The 18,230-nt window shown below is 40.5% G+C and overlaps 2 protein-coding genes across 2 annotated transcripts; one reads left to right on the top strand and one right to left on the bottom strand.

The window, feature by feature from the left end:
- The first annotated feature begins 5,383 nt into the window (after nucleotides 1–5,383).
- LOC124158618 lies at nucleotides 5,384–10,301 on the top strand. The gene is made up of 2 exons (XM_046533789.1): nucleotides 5,384–6,359; nucleotides 7,538–10,301. Exons 1-2 carry the CDS (start codon nucleotides 6,025–6,027, stop codon nucleotides 8,490–8,492), a joined length of 1,290 nt encoding a protein of 429 aa, XP_046389745.1. The 5' UTR covers nucleotides 5,384–6,024; the 3' UTR covers nucleotides 8,493–10,301.
- A 790-nt stretch (nucleotides 10,302–11,091) lies between these two features.
- LOC124158617 lies at nucleotides 11,092–13,620 on the bottom strand. Its single transcript, XM_046533788.1, has 2 exons — nucleotides 11,939–13,620; nucleotides 11,092–11,692 (listed from the first exon to the last, which is right to left on the bottom strand). Exons 1-2 carry the CDS (start codon nucleotides 12,841–12,843, stop codon nucleotides 11,272–11,274), a joined length of 1,326 nt encoding a protein of 441 aa, XP_046389744.1. The 5' UTR covers nucleotides 12,844–13,620; the 3' UTR covers nucleotides 11,092–11,271.
- Between the last annotated feature and the right edge of the window lie 4,610 nt (nucleotides 13,621–18,230).

The following is an 18,230-nucleotide window of genomic DNA, read 5'->3' as shown; positions in this document are numbered from 1 at the left end:
CGATTACTAAATTAGTATGTAAGCTATAGATACGAATCAATTTTTTTATATATAAAGTAATGGCAAATGCTCAAAAGGCTATTTATACGAGGGTAGTTCAATTAGTAATGCCTCTTATTTTTTTCTCATAACACAGTTATTGTAAAGAGTCGGAATTTGGTGACAATATGCATCAACATGTCTTGTCCATGCCCTATTTTTGTACGTAGTACCCATAAAGTTCTAAGGCCTAGCACCAACATTTTGTGGGAGCATGTATTCCCTGGTGGTAAAAGCTCCTGTCTTGTAGGCGTTGCCATGCCGAGCGTGGCTGATCATGGAGCTCTGTTTCTGCATCTCCTTAGTCTGTAACTTTCTTTACCCATCGCCCAACTTCACTCCTACCAACTGCAGCGTTACCATTCACAGCACACAAACGTTTATGGATGTTCACCTTAGTTTCTTTTTCTGTGCCCAATGTAGACGCTATTTTGACGCTGTACTACGATTCTGCTATCTGCTAGAACGGTGTCAACAGGGCCGGCCTTAGGGCGGGGCGACCGCCCCGGGCCCCGCGCTTTGGGGGGCCTCGTGTTCGTGAAAAAAATTAAAATATACGATAGTTTTGAAAACGCAATTTCAACTATTACTGTATTGTTAAGTCCGTGCTAGACAAAAAATAATATTATGAAAAAGGAATTATAATGCAGTAATTTTTATTATGCAATTGCGTTTGTCACTACAGTACTGTGTCGTGTGAGTGATAACAACGAGTGAGAACATTATTTCATGTTTTTATTATAACCCACTACATAAGAGTGATTAAACTTCAATGCAATGGTAAGTTTATTTTTATTAATTTATTACCATTTTGACCTGCATGTGAAATTAAAACTATCTTTTTTTCACTTTACAGTAATTGCTTCAGGCTTACAACTAATTAGCTTTCATAATCTAACTTATAAAAATACGTACCAATTGAAAAAGCGCGCTTTTTATGTTTATTTTACGTTATAATTTTATGAATAAATATAATTATAAATTTTATTTGTATTATACTATTTTGGACTCAACTGCGTGTTGGTATCATAACGGCGTAATTACGAAGTCTGAATTTGGGAGGGGAACACATACTTAGCCAGAGAGCGATAGGGATTCAAAATGCTCGAGTTTGTAGATGGGGTTTAGAGTTATTTATTTATTTCACACACCACCGAAAACAGCACTGTTCTCGGTTTGGCAGGCGATGACTTTACCCTGCCGCCACCGAGGCCGGCATAATTTAATTTTTATTTAATTTTAATATTTTAAGTGAAGGGCCCCGCACTAAAGGTTCGCCCCTAGCCCCGCACCTGCTAGGGCCGGCCCTGGGTGTCAAACTTCATCAGCGTACATAACATAGGTACATCAATTGTGAAGCACCGACAAGGAAATTGATCTATGTATATCAATGAATTTTTTTAAATGTGGGGCATTACTTATTGAACAACCCTCGTAGATACCCTGAAAATTTAACGATGGTAACTTAAGTTTTAAACTAGCACATCGCGAATAAAGTCCAAATTCAACCGGTCGAACGGTAGCGATGCGCCTTCTTAACGGTTCATTAATCTCTTCTTAACAAAACGGTTATATTTTAAGCAACACAATATTCCCACTGCACAAGCGCTCAACAATCTCACACCGAATCAAATCCGCTCATCAAGAAACAATATGCATGCGCTCAGCTGGCAGTAGGCGAAGCTCACCTCCGAAACTAGGAGAATTGGAGGTAAGCGTTTAGGCTCCCAGATGAGCGGATTTGATTCGGTGGGCTATTGTTGAGCGCTGGTGCAGTGGAGGTATCGAACAGTATCAAGATTGCGTTTCATTGCTATTATCCTTAGAATGATTGAAAAAGTAAACATGAGTAACGAGAAACAGGCTACTTCTCATGGTACTACGCTGGGTGTAAAACGAAAATAGACACTCATGGGAAAGGCAAGCCGCTGCCTTATCTAAGATTTTGAGTTTCCATAAATTTTGTACGTAATTTCATTGTGAAAGTTATTTTCACCCTATTTCTGGAATATTATATTCTGCGAAAAGGGGATTTTAAAGAAGCCGACGCACAGTGGGCTGAAATCGAAAAAAGCTGGCCAAAAATGATTTTTTTACTTTTTAATTTGGAAAAAACTATTATAGAATGATCAGTGACCACATTAATGAAATTATTTTATTTATAAATAATTTTTTTAAAGCGGGAGACGTCTGTCAATTACATGAAAATGATCTCATAATATTTTTCCCATTTTTTGAAAAAAATTGAGTGAAGTTTTTTGCTACTGTTGCGTTATGTTTTAAAATGCCTAAATTTAAATCATTACATAATAAAAATGACCCTTTTTTTGAATCCGTCGTAGCGAATGTTTTTATTCTAGCGATAATTTTTATTACTTTTATTTAAACAATTAAAATGTCCTATTTTTCACGTATTTTTAACATAATGTAGAGAAAAACTTTATGTTTTTCACTTTGCTTCACGAGGTTTTTAGCATCACATTATAAAATAAAGTGTCAACTTTAGTTATTAATGGAAAAATCTTGCCCCAATTTGCCACCCCGCCTCTACTATCTAGTTATGTGCGTGAATGTCCAACCGCCCGACACGGTGGTTAGATGCGAACATTTGTTCAGACTCAGCTTTAGTCGAGGATAATTCGCTAAAAGTGAGACGAAATTACAGCTGTCTACACTTACATACACTGCTAACATTCAGCATGCCATATAAGTCCTATTGTTCCAATTTTTCCAAGGGCACATTACGATTTCCTTCATAAAACATAATGGACTCAACGATTGCGTCGGCAAGTCAGATTCTTGCAGCGGGCGGCTGCAAAGCATTATACATACATTCTTGGAAAACCGAATTCTAAACACTATACACTCGCATATTTTGCTCTCCACGCCCTCCTAGGCCTTTTATAACTCCCATCAGCTCAAACACTGGAAAGGGCACACGCGTGGCGGAGCGCCGCCGTGGTGGCGGGCACTATCCTGCCGACCGCGTTAATCCCTATTGTACCCGAAAACACAACCACCGTGTTATGATTCTTATCTAGCGTTAAATAAGTTCGGTACTCGGTTCATAACTGTCCCTTTGTAGAAATGCCGCTTATTGCTTTATTGCCTCGGTCTATGGAGGGGTTTTTGGACAGTTGAGGATCGCTTCCCTTCGATATCCGCGCAAACGTTTCCACGAAGTAGCTCATACGGGGTTTTCCACAAAGGCTTCCTTCCAATTGGTTGAAAGATATTCTCTTTCACGATTTTTCCGAGAAAATTAGTCAGTTTGTCTTCTTGAGTGCGAAAGGATCTGAGTGCTTGTGATACGGAAGCGAGGAACCAGGGTTTATTTTCCCTATATCGTGAAATTTCAGCGTTAAGACCGAACTACCGCTAGTGAAGAATATCTCGGAACGATAAAAAGGTACGTTTTCCAAGTAATATCTCAGGCACGACTAATGATGGGAACACTGCCCGATGTTTTTTTCTGATCCTAAGCTAACATCAGAAATTACCGGTATATTTACCATCAAAAACTCATATTTCATTTTTATTTATTAATTCCAAAATTTGTTATGAATATTTAGATTTTTTTGTAAGAAGGATTTGGTGAGGACTTTTTTCCTTTTCAAATAGGCATTAACGAGGAACTCATCTCGAGGTTTGTCTCAATTTTAAAGCTCTGACGTCTGAATTTGAGATAGATTACGCCAATTTCAGCGAGTACTACTCAGAAACTGCATCCCTTTATGTGGATTTGTATCCGTGGCACTACATATCGCCCACAGTGCACAAGGTACTGTTTCATGGAGCATCAATTGCCAAGGCAGCAGTGCTTCCAATTGGCCAACTTTCGGAGGGAGCTTTGGAATCTCGCCACAAAGATATCAGAAGATTCCGAACGCACCACAAGCGAAAAATGTCACGCTTAGCTGAAATGGGAGATCTTTTCCGAAGGCACCTCCTTAATTCGGATCCTCTAATATCCAATAGTTATGTTTTTACAAATGCTAAAAGAAATGTTTCAAAGGATAAACGAAACTTACTTGTATTGGTAGAGCAAACTTCTAATGAGGACAGTGACAGCTGGGAATCCGATGAAACCTGGTAGTGGGCTGGTTAATTTATCCTTTATGTTTTATATAATTGTGTTTATTTATTATGGTACATGAATAATTTTATGTGGCATTGTGGTTTAAGGTATAAATTGTTTGCTAGGTGATTTCTTATGTGGCTTCTCTCAGACAAAATGTAGACGTAAAGTTAATTGACTAAATCATTAATAATGTTTAACAAAATAATTTTATGTATATACTATGAAATTTTTTATTTAAATTATTAAAGCTAATATTAAAGTACTTATTTTTTTTATTCCTAACCATTAATTTCAATTAAATATTCCCTCTCTACTAAAGCGGTCCAAATAGTCGATTTTTGGTTTTTTTCCGTCTCCTCGACTTTGTTTAAAAAAAACTCCCCGGATGGATTTTTTTGAAAAATGTCATTATATTCATTTTATATAGCCTAAACAAGACTAGTAGGAAAATTTAATCGAGCTAATTATAAAACTATGGAAGATATGAGTTTTGGCCAGCTTTTTTCGATTTCAGCCCACTGTGCGACACCAGTACCTAAAATCATCCCAGCGCTTTGGCCGATCTTTTCTGCGTTGCGATAATTTCCAACGCTCCATTTAAACGGCGTTAAAATTCACATGTGTTGCCATAAGAAATAATTACCCGCTCACAGACAGGAAATCGAACCATGGATCTCCGACTCAGCGATTCCCTTCACAAATTGTTGAGGATCGAGAAACAGGCCACTTCTCACTGCACTGCGCTAGGTGTAGGATAAATATAGACACGAATGCGAAATGCAGACCGCTGCCTTATCTAATATTTTGATAAATTTGTCGGACTCAAAATTAAATACCTTGAGATCCCCGGCGTATTTAATTTTGAGTTCCGTTGTTATATTTTATTTTTAATATTTCTACCTCGCCGGACCTCAATTTCCAATTGAATTTGCCTTCAATTCGCAGGAGCATTTACGTGAAGCTCATCACAAGATATTATTAAAATCTGGGTCGTGAATGAAACAAAATCAAAAAGAAAATGTAGTAGTTCATCCTTTCAATCGTGTAACAAAGTTCCATGATTACCCCTGAAACCGTATAATATGGTTTTTTTAACCTTTGATTCTTAAGTTTCATTTGATTCAGAGTTCGCTAGCTACCGATTATTCTAGCCACTGCATCTTCAGTGAGCAGTCAGTACTTCTCTGCTCTGTGAGAAGAATAGGTGTCTGTCTTGCGCGGTCATAAATAAACCACACGAGATAGCATCTGCGTTTACTCGCTGATAGGCCGGTGACCTTTGCCGTGCGCCTCTCAACCAAAAAAAATTGTAACAGTCAGGCGGTAGATAGTCGCGCAACACTGAAAAAATCCATTGTGATCTGTGGGGGCGTGAGATAGACCTCTCCGGTCGATGTGTTTTTGTGACACGCTAAGATCGGCCTTGGCAATCGAAGTGAAAACCGCATGGCATGGGAAGTTGCTACCCAGCGCCGGATTGAATTTCCATTGATAATTTCATATCTGTAGCTCGAAATCGTTTTATGCAACGGCGAATATCATCAGCACAAGCGATTTTGACGGGATGCATGCACGGTAATTGGAGGAGTCGACTTACAGCTAAGGCTATTTGCACCATTAGGAAAGGGTAGGGAGATAACAGTGGAGAGAAACTCGGCGTCCGCATCAAGCTGCTCTTTACCAAAGGCGGCAAGGGGATCATGGCTTAACGTCCCATCCGACGGACTGAGTGTTGTACTAAAAGTGCTCAACATTTAGCAATCAAAAAGGGACCGGCTAGCCTGAAAAATCCGCCCCACTGCAGGGGTTTGAACCCGGTCCTACAGAGTGGTAAGCTACCACACCATCCCATTATCCAGCGGGATACATCTGAGCGGATTACGAAGTAAGGAGACGAATACCCAATGGCTGCCCCTATCAGGGAGGATGACTGCAAGACGGCCGTGCAGAACCTCCTGGGCACAGAGGACTTCGTGCTCGAGGGCCTCACGGTGAGGGGCGTGGGCGACGGTAACGCCGCGGGCTTCATGGGCAGGCACTGCAAGTTGACGGTCGCCGTCCGCGTCGGCGGAGAACTCCGCGAGTTGCGCTTCTTCGCCAAACTGCCTCCAGCCACCAAGTCACATCGCGCCTTCGTCATCGACGCGAAACTCTTCCACCGGGAATGTGTCGCGTACACTTGCCTGGCGCCCATGATGAACGATGCTCTCCCACATAACCTATCTATTCCCTACCCCAGGTAAGAGGCTTTATTTCTGACAATTTTTTATAAAAAATATTTATCTAGTATTTACCCCACACAAAATTTCACAATATAAGTTAAAGAAAAACAAATTTTTTGAAGTGTAAATACCTTCAAGTATACATTCAGTTGAGACTGCATTCTCGGAACAAAAGTGAAATGTTTTCGGAGGTTACTTTATGTACGTATAAAATCGTTTCAGGCTTGATTTTGTGGAATTTTGCTATATCCATGATAAAAACACAAATGGTAATTTCCACACTAGTTACATTGAAAATGACACAAAGTGTTGAAACCATGGTCGGTCGTTGAGTGTTAAATTAAATAGTGTGGAAATTACCATTTGTGTTTTTATCATGGGTTACTTTAAGGTATCAGTTGCTAACGTACTCATCCCTTACACCCTCGCTAGTGGTTTGTAAACCTACTTTTGATGTTATATTAAAACTGAAGGTTATCAAGGCCATGGCAAGAATAGTACCTCCTCTCTGGAGGAGGATGGGATGAGCTGGGAGAGGGGGAGGCTGGCTTATTTGAAGAGGGGTTCATTTTGATAGGGTACTCTTAGGACCCTATCTTCCAACCTTATTTTTGAGTGGGGTTGAAGCCATTGCCTCATCCGCCCCGCTAAGGCATTGCGCTTCTCTGAAATCATAAAGGACGGGGTAAAAAGCTAAATCTAATTAGGAAAAAGGTGGAAAACTCAATCCTTTATTCTTAATTCGAAACTTTTTCCAATTATTTGAGCAGATCGTACGTCATTTGCATGCAAAAAACGTGATTTGTTTACATTTTCGTATTCATTAGCTAATAACTTGAAAAATAGTCATGTAACGAGCCTAAATCTAATTTTTCATCATCATTTAATGTGTTACGAAAATTGTACTAGTTTTTTTTGTGGAATTACGTACATCGTTTATTATTAACGTACGGGTATTGTAACCTGTGTAAAAATTCATATTTTAAATGCACTATGGAGAAAATATAACACTGACAGGCTACTTTAGAGGCCATATGTCGATGAGGTGCAATTTTTGGAGTTTTTTTTAAATCAAATTTTCATGAAAATGATTTATACTTCTTCTTTGGACCAATCTCTTAAAGTATGGGTTCTTCTATCTGAATCTATATTAAATTTTGTCACCTACAAATTACGGCAAATTCTTATAGTGCAGGTGTTACTTCAGCCGCGACACCGTCAACCCGGAGATCACTCCAGTTCCCGGATCAGCTGAAGAAGAGATCATCATCTTGGAAGACGTCTCCTTCCGCGGCTGTGAGTTCCGTGAGGGATTCCCAACGATGGACCTCCACCACTGCCGCGTCGTCATGAGATCTCTGGCCCGACTCCACGCCGCCTCTATCCTTTACGAACATCGGAGGAGGCCGAGTCCGGATGAGTCTCTCGGTCCGAGGTCCTTTCTGGACGACCTTTGGAAGCCGGGAATTGCCCGCAGCTACGCTCAATCTTGCTCCAGGACCGTTGCGACGGCTTCTGCCTGCCTCTGGCCCGAAGAGTTCGGCAACGGCAGGGACGCAGAGGTGTTTTCTGCCATGGTGAAGGCTTGGGACTTGTTGTTCGATGCTGGCACTGCGTTCCCACAGTATTCGAACATCATGTGCCACGGAGACACGTGGACCAACAACATCTTGTTCTCTTACGAGGAAACCGAAGGTGGCTGCAAGGTTCCGGTGGACTGTGTGTTCGTCGATCTGCAGATAGTTCAGTACGTGCCACCCGTCACGGATATACTGGTCTTCCTGCACATCGGGACTCGGAGGGAATTCAGGGAACGTCACACGAAATCCCTTCTGGAACTTTACCACAAAACCCTGGGGGAGTACGTGGGGACCGATTTGCTGGAGAGAGTGCTGCCCTTTTCCGCTTTGTTGCAGAGTCACGCCGACTTGAGAGCGATCGGTCTGATCATCCCCGCCGCCTATCTGCCCGTCATCTTCGAGGACATGGTGAAGGGGGGCGAGAAATCTGGAGAGCCGATGGACATAGACGAAGCGATTTTGAAGGACAGGGGCGAGACGATCGCGTCCAACTGCAAGCTAAGCCAGGCTTACGGCGAGAGAATCATGGAGTGTTTTAGAGAGTGCCTGGAGGGCCTCGGACTTTGGTAGTTTCACATGATTGGTATGTCATGGCTCTTCCTGGAATGAGATTTTTTGGTAAAAATCGTGCTTATTTTCTCATCTATATGGTATTATGACTTTCATTGGGGAAAAATAAAACACCTACTGTGAGTCACAGCCCACAAAACTCAAGAGTACTGATCAGTTTTCAATTGCGCCGTTAGTTTCGCAGTTACCATAGGTTTGCGTCGTTTACAACTTCTTTAATTTGAAGAGGAATAATAAATTTCATTTTGGGAAAACGGTCAGGCGTAGATTTCTCTGAACTTCCTTACATCAGCACTGAAAGCTGTGGCATATATAAATTCGGGAAAACCAAGTGCTAATAGTCGGGCAGTCTGGTTCCACACAGAAAAACGGGTACTTTTTTTGGGAAAGAATTAAATATGAGAAATACTACGGAGAAGAGGAGTTTTCAAGTTGATAATCCAACGTAGAAATAAACGGCCCCTGTTATTCAGTTTTTGTTATGAAATTGATTGCTTCGTATGGACAATAGCGCTCCTCTCACTTGGGTGTCTTCTTTTGTTTTGCTGGCATCAAAAACGTAATAGGCCAAGCATATTTCCTATTAACTAAAGTGATCACTGATTAAACATTGTCTCACCAATGAAGTGATTTCTGTGTTAACCGTATCTACTTGTTCCGCGGCGATGGTGTTCTTCAAGTGTGATTCACAAGAAACGAGGCTTTCATTTTTTTATACGCTACTAAAATAGACTACAAGTGTTCGATATAATTCCCATTATTTACCGATGCTTGGTGTCTTGGTAAATTTATGTGCTACCTACCCATTAAAATTTTCTACGAGTAATATTAATGGTAATCAAAATCAATGTTCGGAAAGTAAAAAAATGTAGGAGTCAACTCGCAAAGAATGGCTGTGAAACTTAATTGAATTGAATAAATTATTTCATATTTAGCTTAATTTAGTGTTTTTGCATATTGATGTATAATCACTTAAAACAAATAGATGATATTTATTGGATTATGTATTAAAGATTATGTTTCATTACCTCTATTTAAATTTATTGATCTATAATAAAACTGATTTTGGTGTTGCAGTAGTTTTTAAGCATACTTCTAATAACTTTTGTCCATAGCAAGGGTTAGCTAAGAAGGGAGGATAATTTTCAACCGCATTTAGAAGGATATAGTTTCACACAGTATTTTAAAATCTCGGAATGCGTCGAAGATCTGCTCCTGTTTCATTTGATCAATCTTAATAAATGTTAAATCCTCTTCTCTTCATTTCTATTCTTAGGTTGCTCAGCGTCTTTTGCCTATATCCTAGATTTTTCTATCTCTGATCTCTCCCACGCACCTGCACGTAAGTTCTACCTTTTTTATCTCTGGCAGCATGTTCCTATCCTAGTCTTCGACGTTTAAAAAAAGGTGATAGTCGCATTTTAACAAGGTATCAAAATTTAAACTTGCCCAGATTTTCTTTATGGAGTAAATTTGAACATTATTTCGGTAAAAATAGACTCATAAAATTCTCTCTTAAAACTTAATTTGCTTACATATGGATATATCATCAAATTTTCACTATCAAATTAAAAAAAATTTGGGGTACCCGTTCATTGCTAACATATAAGTGAGAATATCTTCCTTAAATATGTAAATAAATTTATTTCAACGCATCGATACAATTGAGATTTGGTATTGTAGCTCTTATGGAGGCTCTTGTCGCCTTTTGTTTTAGATATTGCTTTTTTGGCTAACTATTAAAAATGGTTGATAATATTAAGGTAATATTTTGTTCCATACAGAATCTCTATTTTTATGGATATAGAAGAAGTGCCAAAAATCAACCAATAAACAGTTTTAATAAAATTTATAATTCTTGATTTAGCGGTTTCTCGCAATGCATTTTTTTTACAACCAAGTGGGCTAAATATTTTAACCTAATTTAATAGCATTTGATCAGGTTTTATTTTCTGTTCATATACTTTTACATACAAAACATCAAACATTCACACAATTTCCAGTTTTTAAGGTACAATTTCCCCCAGAATTAAAAATTTCGCCCCGGAGATTCAACCCAGAAACTACAAAAGTGGGTACCCCGTAAATGAAAGGACATGTTGAATAAAAAATTTTGGGCCCCAGCCAAATTAAAAGGTTTTAAACAGAGACTCGCCAAAGAAACCATTGAAATATCTAAAGAAGAAAAGAACAATTTCAACAGGAACACCGGCATTAAAATTAGCCATACTTGGCAACCCGTAGTGAGAAAAAACAATCAACAACCCACTCCAACCTCCCGCTCCTCTTCCCCCACCACCTGGCACAGATACCTATACAAAAGAATTTAAATTCCCAACTCTTCAGAATCCCTTTAGAAAGCGGCTAGCATCGGTCGGGAAACGTTGGGGCCACCCAAGAATTGACGCGGCGACACAGCCCATAAGTTTTTATTGAACATGACGAGCACCCGCGAAAGTTTTAACGAAGAACTATGAAAGGATATCTTTGAAAATTGTTGAGTGAAACTTTTTATATAAATCGATCTAAACACTGTATTCCATCTCTTAATTTGGAGTCAATAGGCCATTAGTTAACAGTTACATGCAGAGAAAATAAAGAAAGTTCTTTCAATTTACTTTCGTGATGTTCTGTACATTTATTCATAGTTTATGGACTATTTCTCACAGAAGATGTTGCTTTAATTGATATGAAATGTTTAATGCAGACATCGGCTCAGGAGAGCTTTGGTGGGTAGTACCCATTGAGCGCTGTTGAACTGACCAAACACTTATCTGAGTTACTTCCAAAGGTTTAGATGCTCCAAACATTCCCTGTACGATTCCATTATCCTCGTCTTGTATACCTCATTGGCAGCAGCGTTCAATAGCACTTCTTCCCCCCTGTCCTTCAGAACCTTCTCCACGAAATCCGGAGGCTCTCCATCTGAGCCGCCTTCCTCCATCATGGGTGCCACGTCCTCGCTGTTGAGGCTGAACGACAACCAGTCAGTGGCGACCAGTTTCCCGAAGAGGCCATACTCTTCCATGCTGTCCAGGAATGATGTGAGGGGCATCAGCTGGTCCAGCAAATCTTTTCCGACTATCTCGCGGAGGTGATTGTGGTAGGTAACTGCCAGGTTCTTCATGTGCTCTTCTCGGAAACTTCTAGTCGTGGACATGTGGAAGAAGATTAGCAGGTCTGTCATCGCTGGGGCGAATCTGAGGAGAGCAGAAAGAACACCAAAACTATTAGAAAGAAAATGATCATAGCAAAGTAGGGATTTATGGATAGGAAATAATTAATGAGACGCTCATAGTGTAAGGCCCGCTTTACATTAAAATTGTCAATAAATTTAAATTAAGCACGAAATAAAAAGTTAGATTCACAGCTTTGGGGAGATCATAGAAAATATACTGCGTACTCAACGGTATTCCTCATTCTTCAGCAGAACTTATAACAAATACCTTGCGAGCTGGAGGTCAATCAGTACCACGCTGGCGGGCGTTGAGGTTTCCTCGTCGTCATACTTGAACATAATGTTGTTGGCCCAAAGATCACCGTGACAGAGGACGTTCGTATAAGTCCTGGAAGGCTTTGAAAGTTCTGATAGCTCTTCCCAAGCCTTCCAAAGGCGCTCCTTTAGTTCTTTCTTCTTGTTTAAGCTCCCGAATCGGTCCGGCCACAGGCCCGCGACGGCCGCGGTCATCGTCTCCACCGAGGACTTCACCCCGAGTCGTTGCATCTTTCCACCGGTGTTCGTCAGCAGCGTGTCCCGAGCCAACCGAAATGTGCCGTCGATGTAGTTGAAGTTGTCGCCCTTTCCCCTGTCCATCGCGGTCTTCTGCAGAAGTATTGATGGGGCATGGAGGAGAGCCACCGACTTCATCAGCGAACCGCAGTGCTCCAGGTCGAAGGGAACCATATTATCATACATGCGGTACCCTTTTTCCTTGAGATCCTCCAGAATCAATAGGTCTTCCGTAGTGATTCTCCTATACTCACCGTTGCCCGCCTTCGAGCTGCCTTTGACGAGGAAGCAGCGTGGTACTGGCAGTTGATATCCTTTCGGAAGAGAGGCAGTCATGATCGGAACCAGTGTTTCGTACACGTCGAGCTCCTTCTGAAAGTGCTGCATCTCATCCAGGTACATGAGGTGTGAACCGGATGCCGGGGGTGTTTTCACGAAGAAGCGGACGTCCCTGCGAGCTTCGCCGATTCTCACTGTGGCGATGAGGCTGAGATGTCGCCCCATGTACCCTATCGGAGAATCGCTCAGCGATTCCGTTCTGAACTTTTCCAGCTGAAAGTCTTCTCTTTCTAGGGCTCGCCTTAGAGCTTTCAAGCAGTCGCCCTCTGCGAGAGAATTCATTTTTATTTCCTCAAAATCCTCTCAGGTCTAATTACAGCTGAATATAACCCGAATTCTAGCTACGGGATTTCTTATTTCGAACTTTATGGATATCGAGGACATATAGTACTGCCTTTTAAATGATTATAATGTTACATACTGCGATGTGTGCTCTTATTTATGCGAAAAATGTTTTCTCCATTTAGGATTATTTTAGTTGAAGAGGCAAACGAAGCTCGTGAAATGATAAATGCACTATGCAATGAAGTTAATTGTTTACGTTCTTAGGAAATTTTGAGTTAGGAGTCTGGAGGAAGGAGATGGCTTCCCTACAAGTTTGTTGCAATATCACATTTGCACGTCCACTTTATTCCACGAATACTATCGGCTAAGTGACGAATGCACGTATTCTACCGCGTTGCACTGCTAGGAGCAATCAGCAAATTTTCTTCATGTCAACCATAGATGAGTAGTGAAGGCGGTTGAGTGAAATAAATTTTCTCCACTGTCCTTGAATGCACAGCCTGCTAGGTAATATACGTTGACTATCTTAGAGATGAGTCACTCTCTGTCACAGATTGAAATTCCTTCTGAGCTGACATATAGAGGCACAAGGCCAAAAAACGTAGTCGAAGGATACTACTATATAGACTCTATTTCATTCAGAAATGCAAGTGAAATAGTACGCTTAGTCACTCAGTGTATCCTCTGAGGCACCAAACATTAAGAAATCAACTGATCTAAAAACTCCCGTCTTCATGGTGATGAAAAGTGCAGATGATGTCTCGTTTTACCGGGGTTGTTTTTCATGCTCGCAGAAGTTTGGGAACTGGCAATTCTTATTAGGCGATGGAGCAACTCTGGGATTACTCTTATCTATTGTACACTTGTCGGCAAAATATTTATAGCACCTCCCGCAACTCAATTCGAATTTCACTTCTAAAACTCAGGATGCGTATGCATTAAATTTATGGATGACAGGGAGAAATTTGAGTCGAAAGCAAGATAGCTGGCTCGTATGCGTATAATACATCCCGCGGGTCTCTGTATGCTTATCTAGCGTCTTAGTCATCTCTTCATGTCTAAATATTGTTATTGTTATGCATAGGCGCCGACTCCATGGGGCCTGAGGGGGCTCGAGCCCCCTCAATAATTCGTTTGGGGGGGCGGAGCCCCCCCAATAATTCAAGAAATTAATTAAGTTATATTATGCAGTGGCGCCGACTCCATGGGGTCTGAAGGGGCCCGAGCCCCCTCAAAAATTCGTTATGGGTGTGAGGAAATAATGTGTCCCCGGATTTTCCCCGGAGTGTTCAGATATCGAGATTCGAGTTATCAGTGTTCTAATGTTGATCATATGACTCTTCTAAAATGCTTAAAAAACTTAAAACTCACTGCTTATAAAATTTCCCAGGGCAAGATCCCCGGTTAGGGCCCCCCCAATATTTTTTGTAAGTCGGCGTGCCTGTTGTTATGCATTAACGTACAATACATATTTAAAACTTGTGTTTTTAGTCATAATCATACCATAGTGGAAGATTGGTTTCTGGAGTGTGCAAAGTAAGAGGCCAAATGCGGGTCGCGTCAATGGAGACGCCAAAAAATTGTAGATTAGAAAAAATTGGGCAATTACACTGGTAAGGTATCCAGCCTTACTCATACTTGTGCTGGTACAAATATTTAAAATACTCGTTGAAGCCACTTCTATTAAAGCCACTAAACCCTTTTAGCTTCCTCTAAACTCAACTTTCACATCTATATATGTACATAAATAAAAAAGGGTGTATGTTTGTCTGTCCACTATTCGTTTCCATGCGACTGCATGGATGTCGCCCAAAGTTAGTACATATGTGCACCATATACTCCCAAAGCCCGTGGTGCTACTTCTGGTTGTGTCTGACACGTCCTTTGCGTCAGTTTCTCATTACTATTTGTTGCATCACGTCATACAACTTCTGCGGTTGGTCATCCTGCAGGGTAGGCACCCCCTTTGACATGTTGGAAGTAAAACATAACGTAAAGGATATTGTACTCAACTATAATTCCTCTCGGTGCAAACCTTTCACGCAGGGGTATGCGTTCCCACGACATTTTTGCCGTACACACGTACGCATACACAACAATGAATGTTGAGGAGCGGGTAATGAGCTGATACTCATACCGTTCACGGTATACGAAAATCGTTTTTTTCTAATATTGAAAGCTTCTGGACTGCTGCACCAAGTAATCTCCTCAATGGCTGAATTTCTGCCCTGAGGATAGAGTGAAACTTGTACCCCGAAACATCAGCAGCCATGAAGGAGCACCCGAGCAGACTTTACTACCAGGATATGCTGGGAAAACATCAGGTCTTATTTAGTTTATTCCATGGGCGTACCCAGCGAGGGGTAGGGGGGACAGCCGCCCCCCCCTAGAAGCAAAAATTGCAACAGTCTTTAAGAAAAATCAGTACTGAATTGAAACGAAAGTATTCAACAAATTTTCTTTAAACCCACAGAAAATTATATGTATTAGTATAAGATATGTAACAAAAATAAAACTATTTTTTCAAGAAAATAATCTGTAATCTCATAAACTAATGTCACAACTTGGCTTGCACCCCCTAGACCATGTCTTGCCCCCCCCCCCCTAGTTATGATCCTGGGCAGGGGCGCAGCCAAGAATTAAGGCTAGGGGGGGTTTTAGGTGCAACTAATACTTTTTTTGGGTGCAATTGGGGTGCAGGGTATTGCATACCCACCAGGGTAAGCAGGAGTTGCAGGGGTCCTCCTCCAGAAAATTTTAAGATTAATGGTTCAAAATGGCGAGTTTTACGACTTTCTGAGGGATATTTGATTAATCATAACACTATTCTATAAGTAATACTGATCCAATGTAAGTAAAATGGATTATACTCAAAAATTTCTCTCAGCTCTGGGGGGGGGGGGTTTTTTCCCCCCCCCCTCCCTTGTTTACCCAAAATTTTATCCACACATCCTCTGTAACACAGTTTTCAACTTCCCCTCCACAATTAATGCTCATTCCATCCATACCTTCTGTCTCCTCTGTGTCTCATCTAGTAGCTGCCTCTCCTCACCCACCATGTCCAGCACTTCGTCCTTCCTTCTCTCTGTCCACTTTACTCTCTCCACTCTCCTCCCGACCCACACCTCCAATGCTTCCAGTCCTCTCTCGTCCTCCTTTCTTAGCACCCACGTTTCCACTCCTTACAGTCCTACATTCCGCATCAAAGTCTTCACCATGGGCGCACCAAGCAAGGGGAAGGGGGGGGGGGGCAGCTGCTCCCTCTAGGAGCAAAAATCGCAAAAGTCTTTAAGCAAAATCAGTACTGCATTGAAACGAAAGTATCCTACAAATTGTCTTTAAGCCCAAGAAAAATGATATGTATTAGCATAAGATGAGTAACTAAAATAAAACTTTTTTCAAGGAAATAATCTCATAAACAAATAAAGCGCTGTTATAATTTTCTTCAAATGTTGGTTAAATTCACCTTTTCGATGCTAAAATGCCACAACAACTTGGCTTGCCCACCCCCCTAGATCATGGCTTGCCCCCCCCCTAGTTATGATCCTGGGTTCGCCCTTGCTCTTCACTTATATTTTTTATAAACTCTCACATTATGATCGTCTCACAAGCTCCATCCTGTTCATGAATGCCTCCTTGGCTAACACAATTCTCTTCCTTATGTCCTTACCTCTGCATCAATTTTCCTCCACTGTACTGTACAAGTAGTTGCTTATTCTACATCTAACACACAGTTTTCAACATCCCCTCATTATTTATTAGTGATTAATCCTCTTGCCATACCTGTCGCAGCACTTTTTAATGCATCCACTTGAGCCTGCAACGCTTTAGCTGAAATGAACATCTACAAGCTTCACTGATTTAAAAATTATTCCCCCGACTTAAACTCCTGCTTCCAAATCCCACACCTGCCATACCATCTCCCTAGCATACACATTAAAAGCAAGGAAATATCCTCCTCCAATGTCTTTTCCTTCTCTAAATTCAATCTTTCCAGCCTGTTACTGCTTTCATACAGATCATCCACTTAATCCTTCCATCTACTCCGAACCTTGTCTCGCTCAGTTAGCATCCTTCCATCTTTAGCCTTGATTTTTGGCATGGATTTACCTCTTTTGCTGCCTGATGGCGACATAACCTTGGCGTAAAAAGTGCCTACCTCTCCTTCCTTCTGAAGCTTTTTCATTTCCTCACACTGTTTTTTCCACCAAGCCTCCCTTACCCTCTTTATGTCACACCTTAATTGATTATTTTTTCTAAAAATATCTTATTGCCTGGCTCTGTGTCCATGGTCTTCCTCGTCCATCTTTTCTCAAGTTCTTATATCATTTTCTCCATTAATTATGGATTCTTTATTCTTCCAATGCCAATGTAGGCAATTGACTTCTTGGCCTCTTAGATTATTTTAGTGTGAATATCATCCCACCCTTCCTCTGCATTCTGTGTACTTTCAATCTCCCAGATAGTTTTTGATGGGAAATCTCAGGTTGCTTCTAACGGTTTAAGAGGGTAACATATAAAAAAATGAAATCATCAAGGAGTGATGACCTCATTGTGCTATGCAATAGATTTTTTTTAAACTAACAAATGTATTCCATGTACGTATGTATTTATTAATCAAAGGTAATGAAGGAAATTGATTTGTTATACAAATGATAAATATTGGGAGAATGCTTTTTAGGAGTGAGAAGAATTCCATTATAACTCTACAGAAATAACCATGGTTCAAAAAACCCCCATTTATTTTGCTACCTCCATGGTGTAGGTACTAGTGTTTAACTCAGGTTTATATATGTACATACATATGAATGCAAAATACCAAAAATGTGATGCAAATAACTTAAACACATGAAACTTCCATTCATTGAGCAAAATAACAACTGATTCGCATAGGATATTTTATCAAAAGTTTTCATTCCATTGAAATTGTTGCCATTGAAACATACCTTGAATGGTGAGATACAACAAACGGCACTTGCATCACTGCTTTGGGAAATAGATTCCAATTAATACAAATATGAAATAAGCACTGAACTACTTTACAATTGACTCTATTTGCTTCCTTTACTACTCACTGTTTTACAAATCCTGTGGCTTCTGAAGACCAAGTGCGACACAAAATGTGTATAATCATCAATAAAACTCATCGAATATCTTACTCCATTATTGTAAGTTGGAGTAATGGGGCAAGTTAATTCAGAATGATCTTTTTCTTTTTTATACCTAATTGCTCTTCCTCTTGTTAAAGTTTGCATGGAGTTTGGAATTATTGTTTTTTTCCTGAAATACCAATTTTGACATGCTTTGTCAAATGGACTCATTACTATCCACACATTTAATTAATTCCTTCATTGTATCATTGCTGATATTTCTAAGTCTACTTT

Source organism: Ischnura elegans, chromosome 5 (genome assembly GCF_921293095.1).
Source record: "Ischnura elegans chromosome 5, ioIscEleg1.1, whole genome shotgun sequence".
In the NCBI taxonomy this organism is placed as follows: Eukaryota; Metazoa; Arthropoda; class Insecta; order Odonata; family Coenagrionidae; genus Ischnura; species Ischnura elegans.
Note: the sequence above shows the minus strand (reverse complement) of the source record. Positions and strands in the feature narration are given on the sequence as shown.